This window comes from Perca fluviatilis, chromosome 12 (assembly GCF_010015445.1).
Source record: "Perca fluviatilis chromosome 12, GENO_Pfluv_1.0, whole genome shotgun sequence".
In the NCBI taxonomy this organism is placed as follows: Eukaryota; Metazoa; Chordata; class Actinopteri; order Perciformes; family Percidae; genus Perca; species Perca fluviatilis.
Genome location: NC_053123.1, coordinates 21,433,254 through 21,451,214, shown reverse-complemented (window position 1 = coordinate 21,451,214; position 17,961 = coordinate 21,433,254). Strand labels below are relative to the sequence as shown.

Here is a 17,961-nt window from a genome sequence, read left to right as displayed (position 1 = left end):
AACTTGATCTGCAGTCAGGAGCGCAAGATAAAAAAAGAAAAGTAAAAATAAATGAAAAGAAAACCATACAAAAACATAAAATACAAAAATGTTTCCTGTAAATACAATATAGGACACAATTTTACACAATACTACAGCCGCAATCTAAAAAAAAATTCTATATTACATGTGCAAATTTTACCACTGGTATTGAACATGCCTGATGAAACAGATAATGCAAATTACATGAACGCCCTTAGAGGCCTGGACATGAATGAAGATTCTCTCTTACATTAACTTTCATTTGAGGTATTTCTACCTGCTGCCATGGAGATAAACCCCAATTTTTCTTTTGAATGTCCACTCAGGCACAGGAGATGGCGCTGCGGCTGCCATACATTTTAATGGATAAATGCACAGTTTCTTCAAGAAAATAGCCACCGTTCCGATTTGTTCGACTCCAGTTATGATTGCACCACAAGTTATTTTATTTTGAAAAATTGTCACTGGAAGACCCGCTTGTAGCCTACATACCAGACTGTATGTTTTTATACAGTCTGTTATGGCAAGCAGTTTTAACATTTAATAAAGCCACATTCTCATCTGTAATTACATTTTAGATATCCATAATAGCATTTCGGATAAAATTGTATTCTCACTAGTTAGAATGGCAATTAAAGAACTCCACAATAACATTTTTACTAGTAGAAATTGTATTTCAAGCTATCTACAACTTTGACTGGTCAAAACTAATTAAAAGATATCAAAAATCGTTTTAAAATTTTAATTGGCAGTTTAAATGACGTTGTGGATATCAGAAATGACAATTGTAGAAGAATGTCATTGTGGATATCTGAATTGTTCTTTTTGCCTAGGAAGAGTTGAATTGTTGATATCTGCAATACATATCCACTCTAGCTATTAAATGTTAAAATAGCTTGCCAGCTGTGGTACATCTGGGCTGACATAACCGACTTGTTGATGGGTAGTTATGAAAAGCTCAGTTAAAGTAGAGTGTTTGACAGCACTTTGTAGCCATTCATTATTTTAGGGCTTGTTAGCTAAAGTGGACATGCAGCCTCAAAGCGGAATAATGTGACAAAACACCAAAAAGGGTCAGTGCCTTCCTTTTTGTTTTGGTAAATTGCAGTCTGCAGCTAATCTTCGCTCTCTAGTGATTAACTGATGTGAAATCAGTAGAGCGCTAATCGCACGATAGTCCTTAAATGTCGAACGGCTAGATAAGTTTTAATAGCCATCCTCTATCCATCAGTCTGTCAGAAGACATAAATCCATTGACATATATATAGGAATAAATCACTCTTTCATCCCTGTCATAAGGTCATAACTTACTTACTTACTCACTGTTGCTCTCTCGCACCAGTTGCCAAATATCGCGTGAATTCGCAGCTCATCCCGTGAATGTGCTGCTGTTCTTTCTGAATGAAGCTGGATTACCATAACGACAAAATGCCATCACTAACAGACAAGCCAGCAATGTTACGTATTCCATGTCGGTAGTTGCTACGTTGACGTGAGGATCGCTTTAGCTAATATATCCTATTCAAGAAGGACGTTTCAGATGAATGGCAAAAGTGACGTCATATGTGTAGATATGAAGAATATAATTGTTGATATCTGAAATGTTCTTTTTGACTAGGAAGAATTAAATTACAGATATATGCAATACATAGATAGCTTTGTATGTTAAAAACGGCGGACACTTAAACATTTTAAAGATTTAGTTTTGACTATCAAAGTTGTGGATATTTTGAAATGGGCCTACAATATCTAATGTTATTGTGGATATAATTACCATTTCAAATGAAATGCTATTGTGGATATCTAAAATGTAATTACAGATAAGTGTGGTTCGGTTAGCAACACGCTGCTTTTTATTTCATTTATTTTTATCCATGCGCAATAGTGAAGCGGAATATCAACGTGATTTGAGGCGTTGCCTTGTGAACACCGTCAGAGAGCGACCAGCCTATCCCAGGAGGATCAACCGTCACACACTCGAAATGCCTTCTACTTGCAACTTGTAGCTAACGTCTGGCTGTAAAATTTTACAATGGATTGTATCGGTAGCTAGCTTGTTTTATCTTAACCGACCATGTAAACCGTCTTGTCACGAAAGGCAGTTGACTCGTGACTGACCGCCGTAGGACGGTAACTGTACAGGAGTAGCCAGTTACAGCCCTCCGAACAACGATAAGAATAGACGCACCGAGCACTCACCTCCTAGCGCAGAAGTCCGTGCTCACAGTCCGGTTAACTAGAGCGTTTTTACCGTTTGATGCCCCCATATGCCGGCGCCAACGCCCGTCTCAACACCCTGAAAGCAGAGAGAGAAGGCGGGAGGGAGGCAACGGTAGCTCCGGGGTCCCCGACACTCAGCCGAGAAGAGGCATCGCTGAAATGAGATGAGGCTCAGAAATGGAACTGTGGCCACTGCGATTATTTTCTTCACGTCTTTCCTCAGCCTGTCCTGGTACACAGCGTGGCAGAATGGCAAAGGTAGGTTAAACATGTCTCTCAACGCGGTTGCCACTCGCATTTGATATAAGCTCACGATGTAACGTTAATTGGCGTTTCGAAGAAGCGACAGTTGCAAGGCCTCGTTAACAAACTGGTAGATATTAAGCTGGCGTGGGTTCAGCAGCATGTCGTAGGACGGCAGGTGTTGCCCGTTCACCTCGGACCTCATCTGGTTTCATTCCAGTGGATTTGCTTCTTTACAATGTCGTGGTTCAATGTAGCTAGCTACATTACACACGGGATACCTACGGATAACTGTCCTCTCTAAACTCGTTCGTGAGTATTTCTATTCCCACTGTTGTATGCGCTTTCACACTTTGACAGCATGGCAGATGATAAAGTAGTCAGTCCCCATTTCTCACCGCTCATTGCTCATCTCCAGACTGTTCGGTTTCCATTCAACCTCAATCAGTTGGGGATAATTTAGTATATCAGTGCCAGTTTATAGCACCAGGCAACACCGTTAGCAACGCTTCTGGATGATTACACCATTCAATGCTATTTCACTTCCTGGAGAAACATGAAGGCCTTTTTATCTGAATATTAACAATCAAACATATAGGCAAAGGCTCATTACACAAGTGTGTCTGTGTTTCAGTAGTATACAAGGGCCAAGTGCTTACTTGCCAGGGTTAACCCAATCCATGTGGGAGGGTTATGGGCCTTGGTGTATGACTTGTTATCAGCAGAGGGTAAATAATTGCAGCCTTTAGATAAATTCCAAGTCAAGGCTTCATGTTGCGATTACTGTGGAGCTTATCAGCTTGATGAAATATTTTCTTTTAAATGGAGTCCAGTGAGTCCCACTACTAGAGAATGCTGGGACTGGTCCATGGCTTGATGTGGAAGTGTGTGTGTGCTAAGCAAAGATCAAGTGACAATGCCCTCAGTTCTGTGTGTTCCACCTGTTGATATAGTCAGAACATTAATATTTAAAACATGCAGAATGCAGAGAAATACTTTGGATACTTTTGGATCTACTGATCATTAAAAGAAAAATGTGAGAGAATGTGTGCGCTTGACCTTAAATTATATCAGGATTAAGAAGATGTTGTTATCCTAATATCCTTAACCACCTACATTTTCAAGGAAGGTCAATAGGCCATTTTTACAGCAGCCATTTGGACTTGTCATAGTGGGACATTGTCCCAGTAAGCCACGGCAGTGTGACAGTGAGCCAGCATTCACAATACTAGGACCCAGAAACTAAAGCAAAAAATTGATTTCACCCACCATCAATTGTATTATTTGCTTCAGTGCTTTTCCTACTGTGACAAGTCAAAATGTCTTTGATGAAAAAGGCCTATCAGCAAAGTAACACTAGAGCTGTTATTTAAAAGCAAATGTGCTGGCCTGTATGGTGGCAGAGAGAGCCCAACACACACAAGCAAATAGACAAAACACAAACACAAACTGGGGTTGTCCCAGACCCAGACAGTATTGGATTGAACTCCGTATCAACAGATACCCAATATTAAAAAGACTTCGGCCAAACAAAAGTTAATTGGGACATAAAAAACACCTCTTCCTTTGCTTGCATGCTGCCTATGTGTTACTTGTCAATTAAACAACACATTTTCCTATTTGAACACATATGTGCAGCATAAAATATCAAAAACTAGCTTGTAAAGGTTAAACTATAGTAGTTAACAACTAAAAGTTTTACTTTTTGAAATATTATCAATGTATGGTCGACACATTTGTCATTTTTAGTGTGGCGTATGTGTTGCAGTGTTTCTATATTTTCTTGTATTGTCTGTATATGCATTAAGTTTCTTATATGTGTTGATGAACTGGAGAACAAGCTTCTTAATTTGATTGTGTTTTGCTCATTTGCAATTGCAGCATTTCTTTCCTAAATGCTGCCTATGTGTTGTCAGACATTTTCTTCATTTGTTTATGTTGTGTTTTCTTAAGCTGCAGTGCACTGAGCAACATATTGAAAACAGCATACCTATTTGTTTATTCAGAGGTTCATTACAGTTTGGACTACAAAATGTGTGAAATGTTAATGTTCTGGGGAACAAAACGGTGTGTGAGCAGTAATTTTCTTAATTTTTTTTACATATAAGGCTCTGTGCCATATCTTTTCTTGCTGTGGTTATAGATGGCTTATTCTCTTGCTGCTGCCCAGCGTGGGTGTTCAGAGTATGCTTGACTACAGGCATTGAGTCATTCTGAAAATGAAACATTTCAAAACCTATTCCAGTAGTTGGAAAACAAGTTTGCATGTAGGCTCTTGACGGTGTTGTATGATTCAGTTATACTAGTTTTTATAAGTTTTATAACCCATATATGGGTGGAGAGGTAATCTTGGGCAACATTTTTATTTACATTTTTTTTGCCTAACTCTCTGCTTCAGACAGCCTGTCTTGGTCACTTGACTGCTGTGAACCAGAGCTGTGCCAGTCAGCTGTCCAAACACTCCATGTTGAATGACTCTCCAGTATGTGTACTTCTATGTCAGAGTCCGCCTCGACTCCCAGTGAGAGACTGCTATCTGGTATCTCCCTGGTTAGATCTCAAATAGACCTTAACTATATTGTTGTTGATACAGGATAGATATGAATAATAATGTAGTGTATTGGGTTTGAGATGAGGGTGGGACAAAGAGTTGATGTAGCAATATAATTCTTTTGCGATATGTTAGGACAAACAAACTTGATAAAGAGTACACAGTCTACAATAACTGCTGATAATAAAGTACACTGCTGGTGACACAGACATGCATTGGCTATAGCTTGTTATCAACCTTATTTGAAGAAAATGGGGCTATTGTATACTACCATCACCACCACATTCTGCCACTACAAGTTGCATTACTGAACTGGTGGCACTAATCTTGAAACTGTGGTGATTGTATCTTGTGTGCTGCCGGGTTGAAGATGTGTGCGGGAAGCATTCACGTTTCGCCAAGGAATGCACTTAATAACTTTTATTTTTTTAAAGATTTTTTTTTTGTGTGTGTGTGTGGCATTTAGGCCTTTTATTGTTGATAGGACAGCTTAGACTTGAAACGGGAGAGAGAAGGGGAATGACATGCAGCAAACGGCTGCAGGTCTGAACCGAACTGTCAGGGACCAAACCGTCGAGGACTGGGTCTCTGCATATGGGCGCGTGCTCAAACAGGTGAGCTACCCAGGCAACACCTTTTATGAAATTCATATATTGTGTAAGTCTGGACCGACATGGATGTTTGCAACGAGGTGGTAATTCTAGTTTTATTTATTTATTTGTTTATTTGACCGGGACAGTGCACAGCTTCTTAACTTTATCAGAGTTAGCTATAAGATACATCTGTAGTCCCTGGGCAGGAAACAGGATAACATCTCTGTTAAGCAAGTTAATGCTGTAGTATGAAAACACAATTAACACGAGTGATATTTGTTGTGATGCTTGTTTGTATTTTCATATCACTATAGTTGTGAGTGTATTAATGCTTTCTCTGTGATTTCCAGCCCTGGTTTGAGATGGCTCTAGGTGCTTATTTTTCAGCAGATTTTTCAGCAGATTTGCTGAGTTACAATAACAATTACGAAACACAAAACACTTCTTTTTTTTTTTGTAAATGTGACTTCCTCCTTGCCTTCCTTGAAACCATGCATGCATTCCCCTTCCTCTGTGTTTAAAGGCATGGCTTTCTTCAATCATCACATCATTCCTAACACAATGGGCCAAAAATAGCACAAGTAATTGCAGTGGCGGGGGCAAATGAGCCAGCAGATAAGGAAGGTGTGTGTGTGTGTGTGTGTGTGTGTGTGTGTGTGTGTGTGTGTGTGTGTGTGTGTGTGTGTGTGTGTGTGTGTGTGTGTGTGTGTGTGTGTGTGTGTGTGTGTGTGTGTGTGTGTGTGTGTGTGTGTGTGTGTGTGTGTGTGTGTGTGTGTGTGTGTGTGTGTGTGGTAGTCTGCCAGACAACTCCTAAGTGGCCTGGAAGAGGGTAGAATCTTAAAAGAGAGCGGATGAGAAGCCTGAGGTCGGCTGTATGATGGAGAGAATGGATGAGAGTGGTAACAAGGCAGTGAAACTGTGGGATAAGTTATTTTTCTGTATATTTTTTTTATTTTTTTATACAGTCATATAACGATGTCCATGTTTGGCGGTGGCACCAGTGATACTCAGCAGTTTTATTTCAGAGAGCTCCATGCCTGGGCTTCAGATTGCCCGAGGAAATGTACGTTAGCTTGTGTGGACACTACCGCACGACTTGATCAATAAAAGCCACCTTAAGCCACTGAAAAGCTTTTTGATTCAGAAACAGCAACGCTTTTTAGAAGTAGTTTAACTAATAACGCTACTGCCCAACACTGCTTGCAATACAAGTTGGATTTTGTGCCCTGGCACTGTTGGCACAGGTTGCTAATGTCAGCTACTTTTTTAATTTGCCAGAAGGTGACGTAAGTGGCAATTGCCGGTTCAAACAGCTAGCATGAATTCAAACCAGTTTAGCCTCGTAAAGGCTCTTATATACTAGACGCATACAAGGTGGCACGCGACAAGGATGCCCCAAGGATTGAGGAGGAGTCATCGATGAGCTATAGGCGAGGATACACGAGAGCAGCCTTCCCAGAAGCCGTGCAGCTGAAGGAGTTTGTAACGCCGCCCATACAGCTGACGTTTTAAGGTGACACTTCAGAGGAAAGGACGTCTCATCCCTCTAAAAACACATTCCTTGTTGACTCTCTCCTCCGATGATTTCTTCGCATGGCTCCTGTGCCTCCTCGTGTGAGGGACTAAGACGCGAGGAAGAGAGGCAAGCAGAGGAGTCTAGGAGGCAATTGAAGCGACATTAGAAGCAGCTGTTGAAATCGACTCTAGTCCTACCCTGATCAAACCCACCTGGCAACCTGGGTCGCTAAGCCGAGTAAATCAAGGAGGGTTAACCCATTCAAACACACAGTCGACCATGAGTAACCCTGATTGAGCCATCGGTGTGAAAGGGGTATTAGACAGACACACACACAGACAGACACACACACGCACACGCACACGCACTTCCCTTTAACCCAGACAGCATGTCCAAACAGGAACAGGCGTCTTCAGCCGTTGGCGAGTTAACAATCATTGTGTTTCCCTCCTCGTGCTTCTGTTCACTTCCTGTATCCCACACTGCTATTCATTCATTCATTTATGCATGTTCCAACTCTTTTTCTGGACAGAATTCCCAGAGGGCACACAATTTCTCCTCAGTGTCAGGGAGGAGAGATGGTGATTGTTTGGGCTCTAACTGCTCTCTGTTGATTTAATCTGTGGCATAAGCTTGCTGTTTTATACAAGGACCGGCTTGTACACATTAGTTTGTCTGTGTGGATGTGTTCTTGCATATCGACAAGCATCATGACAGCTGTGCTCAAGGTGATGAGCTTTTAATTGACCAAAAACTCCGAACACAGAACCTCACTGTCACTGATTCTGGGAGATGACATTTTCATCATGTGAATCCTAGTGGCCAAGCAGATGTGGCTTTAGATTCTAATTTAAGAGCAGATTTCAAATAAAGTAAATATCAGTTGAATATAGATATATTAGTTTTTGGTCAATTATGACAGAAAATAGTAAGAGCTTCAAATACTATTTTTGTTATCTATGCGTCAGCAAGTGTCTTGATTAACTTAATAATGGTTTTGCTTATAAAATGACAGAATGTAGTTTAAAATGCTTATTATAATTTCCCAGAGCCGAAGGTTACATTTTCAGATTGCTAATTTCTTTCACAACTCAAAGATATTCAGTTTTCTATCATATTGACAAGTAAAAGCATCAAATCCTCACATATGACAAGCTGGAAATGGTAAATGTTTATTTGTGCTTAAAAAATTACTGAACATATTAGAGGATTATCAAAATAGATTATTTTTTTGTCAATCTACTAATCCGTAAATGGACTCTCAGCATCAAAATTTGTTTTTGTAGTGGACTCTACGGACTCCTACTGGATATCATTATGCAATTGATTGGTGACATCCCTGAAAGTGAGTTTCCAAAAAACGAGTGATATCCTGGCTTATAGTACCCTTACAGGAGCCAAGTAAAGCCAGAAAGTGGAAATAAGCAGAGCGGGGCCACGCTCTCAGCTCAGTGCTGTCAGACAGCATGCTCTGCCACAAAGGTGCATTTCCAGCTGGTATTGAAAATCTGATCTGAGTGATCTGATCCCAAGTGGACAGCTTTAAGTACAGGTGTTTACATTTGATAGCAGTATGCGTCTCCAAATGCGTCTTGAGTGACCACTTGTGATCGGATCTCACTTTCCCGCTCAATATGCAAATACGTGTGTGTGTGTACATTTCAGTTGTTACCGTCACATAAATCATACATTAGGAACGTGCAATGACAGAAGAAGCTTGCCGAAATAAGGATATGACGGGTGGTCAAAGGACTTGTGTTAACTTACTGCTGCTTCATAATAAAAGCTTTCAAATAACATGGAACCTTTTTATTGTGAATAATTTATAGGAAATGAAACTTCCACCGTTTTACAGCTGCTGCTTTGACCACTCAGACTTCCCAGCTTACTCCAGCGCTGACACAGCGCTGTGAAGATAGGTCTGGCAATGCAAGACTAATTATTTGCAACAGCAGATGTTGGGAATTAAGAGCAGGAATATCTTTAGTAAGATCCTACATATTCGTGAATTCAGGGATTTCATGTTATGAAACAAAAATTAAGGATATTGTATACTGCCTGCTGCCTTTCCCACGCAAACCCCCAGTATGATAATAACATCCAAAACACACGATTCACTCTCAGTGGTTTCTGTGACATGAGAAATACTCTGAGTACGTAGTTCCGCTCACAGTTAGATGTCCTCAATGTGGCCCAGGACATACATGCGTACACACTGCTAAAAGAATGTGGTCACATGTGGCCTAGTCTACACTACCGGTGTAACAAACTGTGGTACCATACCCTCGTGAGCATTATTTGAACAGTATTGTACTGCAGAAAGTAGTGTGTTGCCATAAAAATGGGCAATTAACAATGGAGGAGAGACAGACCATTATAACACTTAAGAATTTTGGTCTTTCCTACAGAGAAATTGCGAAGAAAGTCAAGGTGTTAGTGAGTACAGTATTCTTCATCATCAAAAGGCACTTAGAAACTGGAGGAAACTCTGACAGGAAGAGGTCTGGCACACCCAAAGCCACAACAGAATCAGAAGACAAGTTTCTGAGACTCAACAGCTTGCGTGATAGGCGGCTCACAGGACAACAGCTTCAAGCACAGCTTAATAGTGGTCGTAATAAGCAAGTCTCAGTTTCAACTGTAAAGAGAAGACTTTGAGCTGCAGGTTTGATAGGTCAAGTTGCAGCAAGACAGCCATTGCTAAGACGTCAGAATAAGAAGAAGAGGCTTGCCTGGGCCAAGAAACATCGCCAATGGACTACTGAAGACTAGAAGAAGGTGTTATGGACTGATGACCGAAAATTTGAAATCTTCGGTTCATCACGCAGGATTTTTGTACGCTGTCGAGTAGGCGAAAGGATGGTTCCTCAGTGTGTGACATCAACTGTCAAACATGGAGGAGGAAGCGTGATGGTCTGGGGCTGTTTTGCTGGATCCAGGGTCGGTGATTTGTACAGAGTGAAAGGCACCCTGAACCAAAACGGCTACCACGGCATTTTGCAGCGCCATGCAGTACCGTCTGGTATGCGCCTAGTTGGTCAGGGGTTCATCCTACAGCAAGATAATGACCCAAAACATAAGTCCAAGCTATGCCAGAACTACCTTAGCAAAAAAGAACAAGATGGTAAGCTTAAAAACATGGAGTGGCCAGCACAGTCACCAGACTTAAACCCCATTGAGCTGGTTTGGGATGAACTGGACAGAAAAGTGAAAGCAAAGCAACCTACAAGTGCCACACATTTATGGGAACTTCTGCAACAGAGTTGGAAAGAACTTTCTGAAGAATATTTGATTTCCATTGTAGAAAGAATGCCACGAGTGTGTTCAGCTGTTATATCTGCCAAAGGGCGCTACTTTGATGAGTCAAAAATTTAGAATACATTTTGGTTTATAAATTGATTCCATGATTTCTTTTTTAACTTAAATTGTTAATTTGTTCTATTCTTTCATTTCAGTGAATTGTCAATTCAGTGACATTGAACTGCATGAATTTCAATAAAAACCTGGAAAAATTGGGGTGTTCTAAAATTATGGCCGGTAGTGTATATCAACGACGATTCATTTAGGGGATTGTTCTGGTGCTGCCGGAAGATCCACCGGATGTCCCTCAAATTTCGGCCGGATGTCCCTCACCTTCCGCTTTCTTTGGGTCGGCATTCTAAACTCTGGTGGATTTATGAGGACTGTGGTTACCTGCTCCACAGATCTCTGCATGGTAAATCCAGACAGCAAGCTAGATTATCTGTCGAGTCAGAGTTTTCTTTTACACAAACAAAAAACTTTTGAACGAGCGCATGTTCCACCAAAATAAGTTCTTCCCGAGGCTATTTTGCAGAGGCACCGTTATTGCGTCTGGTGCTTAGAGCCTCCCAAGACGATTGTGATTGGTTTTAAAGAAATGCCAATAAACCAGAACACGTTTTTCTCCTATCCAGAAATGCTGTGTGGACTAGCCAGACCTTCCTCCGCAGCACTGTGGAGAGGGGTCCGGCAATGCGAGAGTACATGTGGCCTAAACTACCTCAGAATGTGGTCTAAGTGATTGGATCTCAATGCATCCTGGGTACATTTCCATCTATACTTAGAGCTGTCCACCAGGTGGAAATGGGGTGTGTTTTATTTTTTCCTAAAAAACCTAAAGTAGGCTCAAAAGTCAAAAATGAAATGGGGTTAAAGAGACACAGCAGGCTGCATGAGCTTATAATGACTTACAGCACAGTAAAGGAAGAAGAGTGGGTGTAGGTCAGAAGAAACAATGAGCCCATAGTTAGGATTAAAAATTAAGAATCTGGGTTGGAAAGGTGCAAAGTGCGCAAATATTGGTCCGGCTTATTCTGATACTACTTCACTTTTTGACACCACAACCCTTTCACTTCATTTTTAAGGTGAGGTGAAAGGGTTATGGTGTATTGCGAGGGGGAAAAAAAAGGACAGAATGAGATAAAGGTGTGCATTTTCTCTTTCTGCAAACTACACGGAACCGTTCAGGGAGTATCACTCGCCTACTCATGGATCGACTTCCACTTCTCCCCTGGAAAATGCCACCAAAAATCAATACTACCACTCTGTGTGTGCAATCTCATTTATGTGTGTTGGTGTGCTTGTTTTCTTTGTGTGAAGATAAGTGTTGCATGCTATATACGCAGTGAGTGAGACTGTTGACCAAAAACATTTAACTTGAATTAACTAGTATCATTTCAAAATAACACATCCAGTGGATATGATTATCACAGTACAGTAATATTCTTCATAAGACTGTGGTCAAAAAGACGTATAACGTTAAGTGTACTTATGTTGACTCCATAAGTCATGTTAGATTAATAGTGGGGTATTCTTGAATTGCCAGATCTCCACAGCATTGTGGAGTAAGGTCTGGCTACACCACACATGCATTCTAGGATAGGAGAAAAAAACGCTCTGGGTTGTTTGCATTTCTTTAAAACCAAGCACTACCGTCTTGGGCGAAGCTAAGCTCCGGGCGCAGCGACGCTGACTCTGCAAAATGGTCTTGCGAAGGAACTTGTTTTGGTGAACCATTTTCACCCCGCAAAAGAAAACGCTGCATAATATATTTAAATAAAGTTAACTGTTCACACAATACAGTAATGTGAGCTATTTAATATAGCTGTATTCATGGTTAAACATAATTTTCTCTTACCAGCGTATTGCCGTGTGTACTTTGTCTATAGCAGTGGTTCCCAAACTTTGTCTGCAGGGCCCCCCTTTTGTAGTTACAAATATTTTCTAAATGTTGATACTTTGCTAGCAGTGCAGCAGAACAATGCATTATTTATTTATATTTAGCTCGAGGTTTGTTGTTGTTTCAAAGTTGTTTTCAAAGTGAACAGATTTTGAGAATGGCAACACACGGAAGTAGAGGGACGCCCTGGATATCGGGCTTTATCCTGGTAATGTACTTCTGTTGATCTAGACTATTGGTGGGGCATCTGTGAACTATTAGATCCAACATGTTAGAACTATTCCGGTTTTCATGTTATGCACCATCTGCCCCACTTGGGAGATAACAGCCTTGTTTTGACTGTTTTGTGTTGCACATAGCAGCTGCAGTGTAGAAGCACGTGGCTAGCAGGTGCATCACTTGAGGGTCTTCATACAGTGCTAAGCATAAGTGAATACACCCATGCTACAGTTGACTAAAAAGAAGAATACAACAATTTTTTTTTGGGGGGGGGGGGAATTGATCTTAATGCCTTTTAATAAAAAAAAAAAAAAAAATGAGGAAGAATCCAACCTTTAAGCACACCAATTTTCTTTGTGAATTAATAATGTATCGTAAAAAAATAAATGTTCTTACTTAAAATACAGTAAGTAAAATTTATTTTTATAGCACATTTTAAAAACAGCTCGCACTGACCAAAGTACTGTACATAGCGCATTAACCACAGAATAATAAAAATAAAATAAATACACTTACAGATCAGTGATTTAAGCTAAGACGACATCAATAGACAAACACTTAATTACAGACATAGCAGGGTCAGGCAATTAAAACACAGGGGAGTATGTAAGTAGGTGAGTTTTGAGCCTGGTTTTGAATATTGTAATTGAAGGGGCATTTCTTAATGACATTGCATCTTTTCAGCAACCCTAACATGTTTAAGGATTGTTAAATGTGTTAAGGTTGCTGATTTAACAGTCTAATGTGAGTTAAAGCTAAAGTGCTTTTGAGGTAAATTGGCTTACTGTCAGTACACGTAGACTGTCTGCTGAGATCGAAATTAGAGGGCGGAAAGTATATTGATAAATGTGACTTCTGGCAAAGTTTCTGATTCAAAGTTTAATGAGAGAGAGAGAGAGAGAGAGAGAGAGAGAGAGAGAGAGAGAGAGAGAGAGAGAGATTTTCTCACTAAGTTGGAAAAACTCAACAATATGTCTTTTCAGAAACACTGTATCAGCTACTGAGGCTCCTGCTCAGATCAGTTCATAATAATCACAACGAGCCAAGGGGCTCTTGCTTCTTCAGAAAGTAGTTCCAATGACAAGTGTTGACGGTAAGGTCGGTGGCTCATCCTGAGTAACTGGGACATTTCGCTGAGCTTGTATTTCAAGGAGAATAAATCACCACTTTGTGTCAAAAGAGGAATTTAACTGAGTGATGATTTAAAATTATGGAATGAAAAATGGTGCTTATACTATCTGAAACATTTTAAAGTAATTAAGAACAAACACCGTCTAAACGTATAGATGAGGTTTAATTTCTTTTTTCATCTAAAAACTAAATGCTTTGAATACAGTAGACCAGGTCAGCAAATTAAGTAGACAAACTGTACAAGAACAGTTTTTTTTTTTTTTTTAGCCAGCATACACTGTGTGTATGTACTTTGTGGTTATTTGTTCAGACCTTATTTGTGATGCATTGTTAAATGGGCAGGTGTGTATTTCAAAGTGAAAATGGGAAAAAGTGAAATTTAGCTTTAATAAGGTCACCTGCATATTATGTGCTGCAACTGTCTTCACTCATGCAAACAAACTGCACAAGTCCCTTATCAGCACTCATGAATCAGCAGTCAGCAGCATACATCAGCAAGGGAGAGTGGGGTCAAGGACAAGATCACTGTGAGGGCTTTTGATGAGCTAATGGGTTGACTAATAAAACTCAACACCCTGGTTGGACTTGAAAGGTTGGATTTCTGTAAAGTATTTCTCAGCACTAAGCTCATCCTTGTTCTCTCTTGTGAAGTTCAGAAGATGGTAGTTTGAAGCTCTATGTAGCCAAGCTTAGACATCCATCCATGGTCTTTAGATTTGTTATCACGATTACTGAGGTCAATGTGAGTAAGCACCGTGCCTTAACAAGTACAACAACAAGGATGTGAATCAATAAGTGTATTTAAACATTATTTACATTTGTTGTTCTTAACACCTATGTTCCTCTTTCCCGATCAAAAACGTTCTAGATAGATAAATTTTGTTCACAGGAGCTTTTAAAAAAAAAAATACCATGTGGACAAAGAAGAGATGGTAAACGCTTAGATTAAGCTGTTACCAAATACAAGCTTCTTGCAATGTCTTGAGTCTTCAGACACATCTGTTTAAAGGCTACATCCGCACAATGTTTTTAAAATCAATATCTTTTGCTAGGTTTATGCGTTCACACTGAGGTGTTTCCTCAGACATTTGGAAACACTGCTGACCCCGTTTAAGTTTAAAACCTCTGTTGCATTGTAGTCTGGACGGGCAGAAACTGGGCCCTTTGGAAGCTCCGACGCACGTCGGTCAGTCTTATCGGTTAGGTAGACTTACCGTTCAGTAACAGTCCCACCTCATAGTCGGTCCAAGCAAATAAATCTCTGGTCTTTTTTTTTTGTTACGTTTAATAACAAAGATGTTGCTGACACTTGCCGGTTTGGGAATTTTCATTTTAAGTTTGTTGCTTTCCACACGGCCAAGGCCCAGGAGACGGCTACCTGATTACAAACTCTTGTTTTAAAAGCTAGACAACCGGTTGGTCCGTTCCGTGGTCGTGTGTCGTGCTGTTGTTTACCTTCGTAATTTCCGGATTTCCCTATCGTCTCCGCAGTGAACGTCACAACGCTTTGAACTGTGGGTAATTCCCTTTGGTGAAGTCTGCATCGATGCAGACTCACGGAAAGGGCTCGGTAAGTGTGTACTCAAACCCTCACGCCCTTTGAAATTCCACATTGGGACAACCCTTACGACTTTCGCGAGAACGCACACCAAAGTCCGTGAGTCTGTGAGTCCGGACTTGGGGATTGGGCCAATGTGTTTCCTGTTTACACCAGCACACGCATGCCCAGTGTATGCGAATGGTCATGATATGCGTTGTCAGACATGTTAATATGGACGGAGATAATTTCTGATATGGAGCCTAAACTCTTGTGTGGACCGAGATTTATTTTGTTTCTCATCTATGTTCAACTTCTTTTTGTTACTGAACTCAGCACATTTGGTTGCACAAATTTGCCACAATGTCCGTGCTGCTATCAAGTTGCAGTACCAGAACAAAGACTATTTGTCAAATATGCCCATGTTGATTGTTTTAGCAATAGATGCCGTGACTTTTCATTTCTTTAAAAATGTACTGTTTTCTGGATTTTTTTTTTTTTTTTTAAAGATATTTATATTATTTGTATAGGACAGTTTAGACTTGAAAGGGGAGAGAAGGGGAAAACATTCAGCAAAGGGCCACAGGTCGGAGTTGAACCTGCGACCGCTGCGTCTCTCACACACACACACACACACACACACACACACACACACACACACACACACACACACACACACACACACACACACACACACACACACACACGGGGGCGGCCGTGTGTGTGAGCTACTGTTTTCTGGATTTAACCCATGCATGGCCTTGAGTCTGTTCATTCTAAAGGCTGTTTGAACCTCCATTATATATCCAACTCTCCATTTCTCCCACGTGTCTCATTCATAAATCATATAACCAGAGCAGAGGAATCAAGGATGGCACGTCAAGGCAAAATATCACAGAAGCCGAGGGTACGGAGAAAAAACAAAAGCATACGCCAGGATGGATGTGCAGATCGTGTAGAAAGTTAAACTCATATAGGACGCTAAAAACCTTGGGTCTAAAATTAGGAGGAAGGGATGAGACAGAGGTTGGATGCAAACAGAAGGAAGGAGAGGAGAGGTTGTTAAGCTCTGAGGTAGAGCATAGCCACTTAGCCCTGCCCCCACAACTCATGGTTCTAGAGAGCAGAGAAGGACAATGAGATTGTATAGACATCCAGACCTCAGTTAATTGTTTAATGCATGCATTATGAATATTCAGGCATCCAGTGGCTGTATACCAGTAGAGTAGGTTCCCCGTTCACCCATTTGTTTTGTAAAAAAATTAATGTTTTTTTTAAAGGTGAAGTCAAGGTCAACTTTTGTGTTGCGGTAATGAAAACCTATCAAGAGTGACATTTAACTAAAATGTTAAGAGACTTATGTAAACACTGCCCAACAAACTTTGCATTAACCCGCTGTTCAGGTAATGGGAGAGGCACTTCTTCGAAAGAGAATGTAATATTGCTCAATACATGCAAAATGCTTACAGTTTCAATACCTAATACATCTGTACAAGGGATACCTACTAGAAACCTTATCTACTTTTTGTTTCTGTTCCTGTGGTGCTCTGTGTGTCTTTGTTTCTTTGAACAGTGGGATAACAGGTGTGGTTTCATCTCAACAGGCCCGGAGTCCTACAATCAAAGGACTGATGTGAAGATGAAAGTCTGTTTTTAGTTTGATGCTGCCCTTTTCATGAAGTTTTGGGCCAAATGACAGCATCTGTCTGTGTGTCTTAGAGATCAACATTTAGGGGAAAAAAAAAAAACATGGTTCTGTGCAAAAGAGGAGCCAGGGCAGAGTGGATGGACAATAGCACAGTCAGAGAGAGAGAGTGATGGAGAGGGGAAGATTAAGGGAGTCTGGTTTTTTTTGTAGTAAAGGGCTCTCTGAAAGGGAACAATAAATCTACCCGCAGAGGAAGATCAGAGACTGGCCAAAACCACAACCCCACCTAACACACACACACACACACATACACACATACATAGATATACACCTGAGATGTTCTTTGTACTCTCCCTCATGGATTTTGGAACAAAACAAAATCCGGCTTATGATGGCTCTCACTGGTTATTGATGGCTTGCTTTTTTTTTTTTTTTGGACCAGGCCCCTTGTGTTGGAGATTTATTGAACAAACCACTTGAGTACCATGATACTAAAAATTTTGAGTGTGAGAAACGTGACCATTTTTTACAAAAATGAAAGGATTATAAATAGGTGATTTACTAGGTTATTTTTAAAACAAAATTGACACTAAGACTTGCTTTGTAGGTGTGTCGATGACTACCACAAATGTGCTTTCTTGGCTTAAAACCATCTCCATTTCTAATCATCTCCAAACATAATAAATACTTAAATTAATAAATGTATTACTTATACAGTACTTGCACAACACCAAAGCAATACAAATACTAAATTAGAAAAGCAACCCAACACAAAAACTTCAAGGAAAGTAAGATATGAAGCTAACCCTAAGACTGACTTACTGTGCTGTATCTATCTTACTTGATCGATCTTATATGAAACGTCCATAACCTCAGCCCACCAACAGACCACAGCTACTCCCTTTTTCATAGAATTTCACAGCCTCTACTTTCAAACTCCTACTCCAACTGCTAAACTTCTGTTTCCTGATAACATTTCCTCACATATTTGCAGTAAACGGCATCTAAACCTCAAGTAATTTCCAGTTTAAAAAAACCACGTTGCTTGAATTGCCAATAACTAGCTGCTCCTATATCATTGT

At 40.4% G+C, this 17,961-nt stretch overlaps 1 protein-coding gene across 1 annotated transcript in view; it reads left to right on the top strand.

The window, feature by feature from the left end:
- Positions 1–1,950: 1,950 nt before the first annotated feature.
- Positions 1,951–17,961, top strand: part of mgat4a (alpha-1,3-mannosyl-glycoprotein 4-beta-N-acetylglucosaminyltransferase A) — a 38,432-nt gene continuing 22,421 nt past the window's right edge. The window contains exon 1 of the mRNA XM_039817678.1: positions 1,951–2,499. Within this exon, the coding sequence (XP_039673612.1) occupies positions 2,406–2,499 (94 nt within the window). The 5' untranslated portion in view covers positions 1,951–2,405. The remainder of the gene's footprint in view (positions 2,500–17,961) is intronic.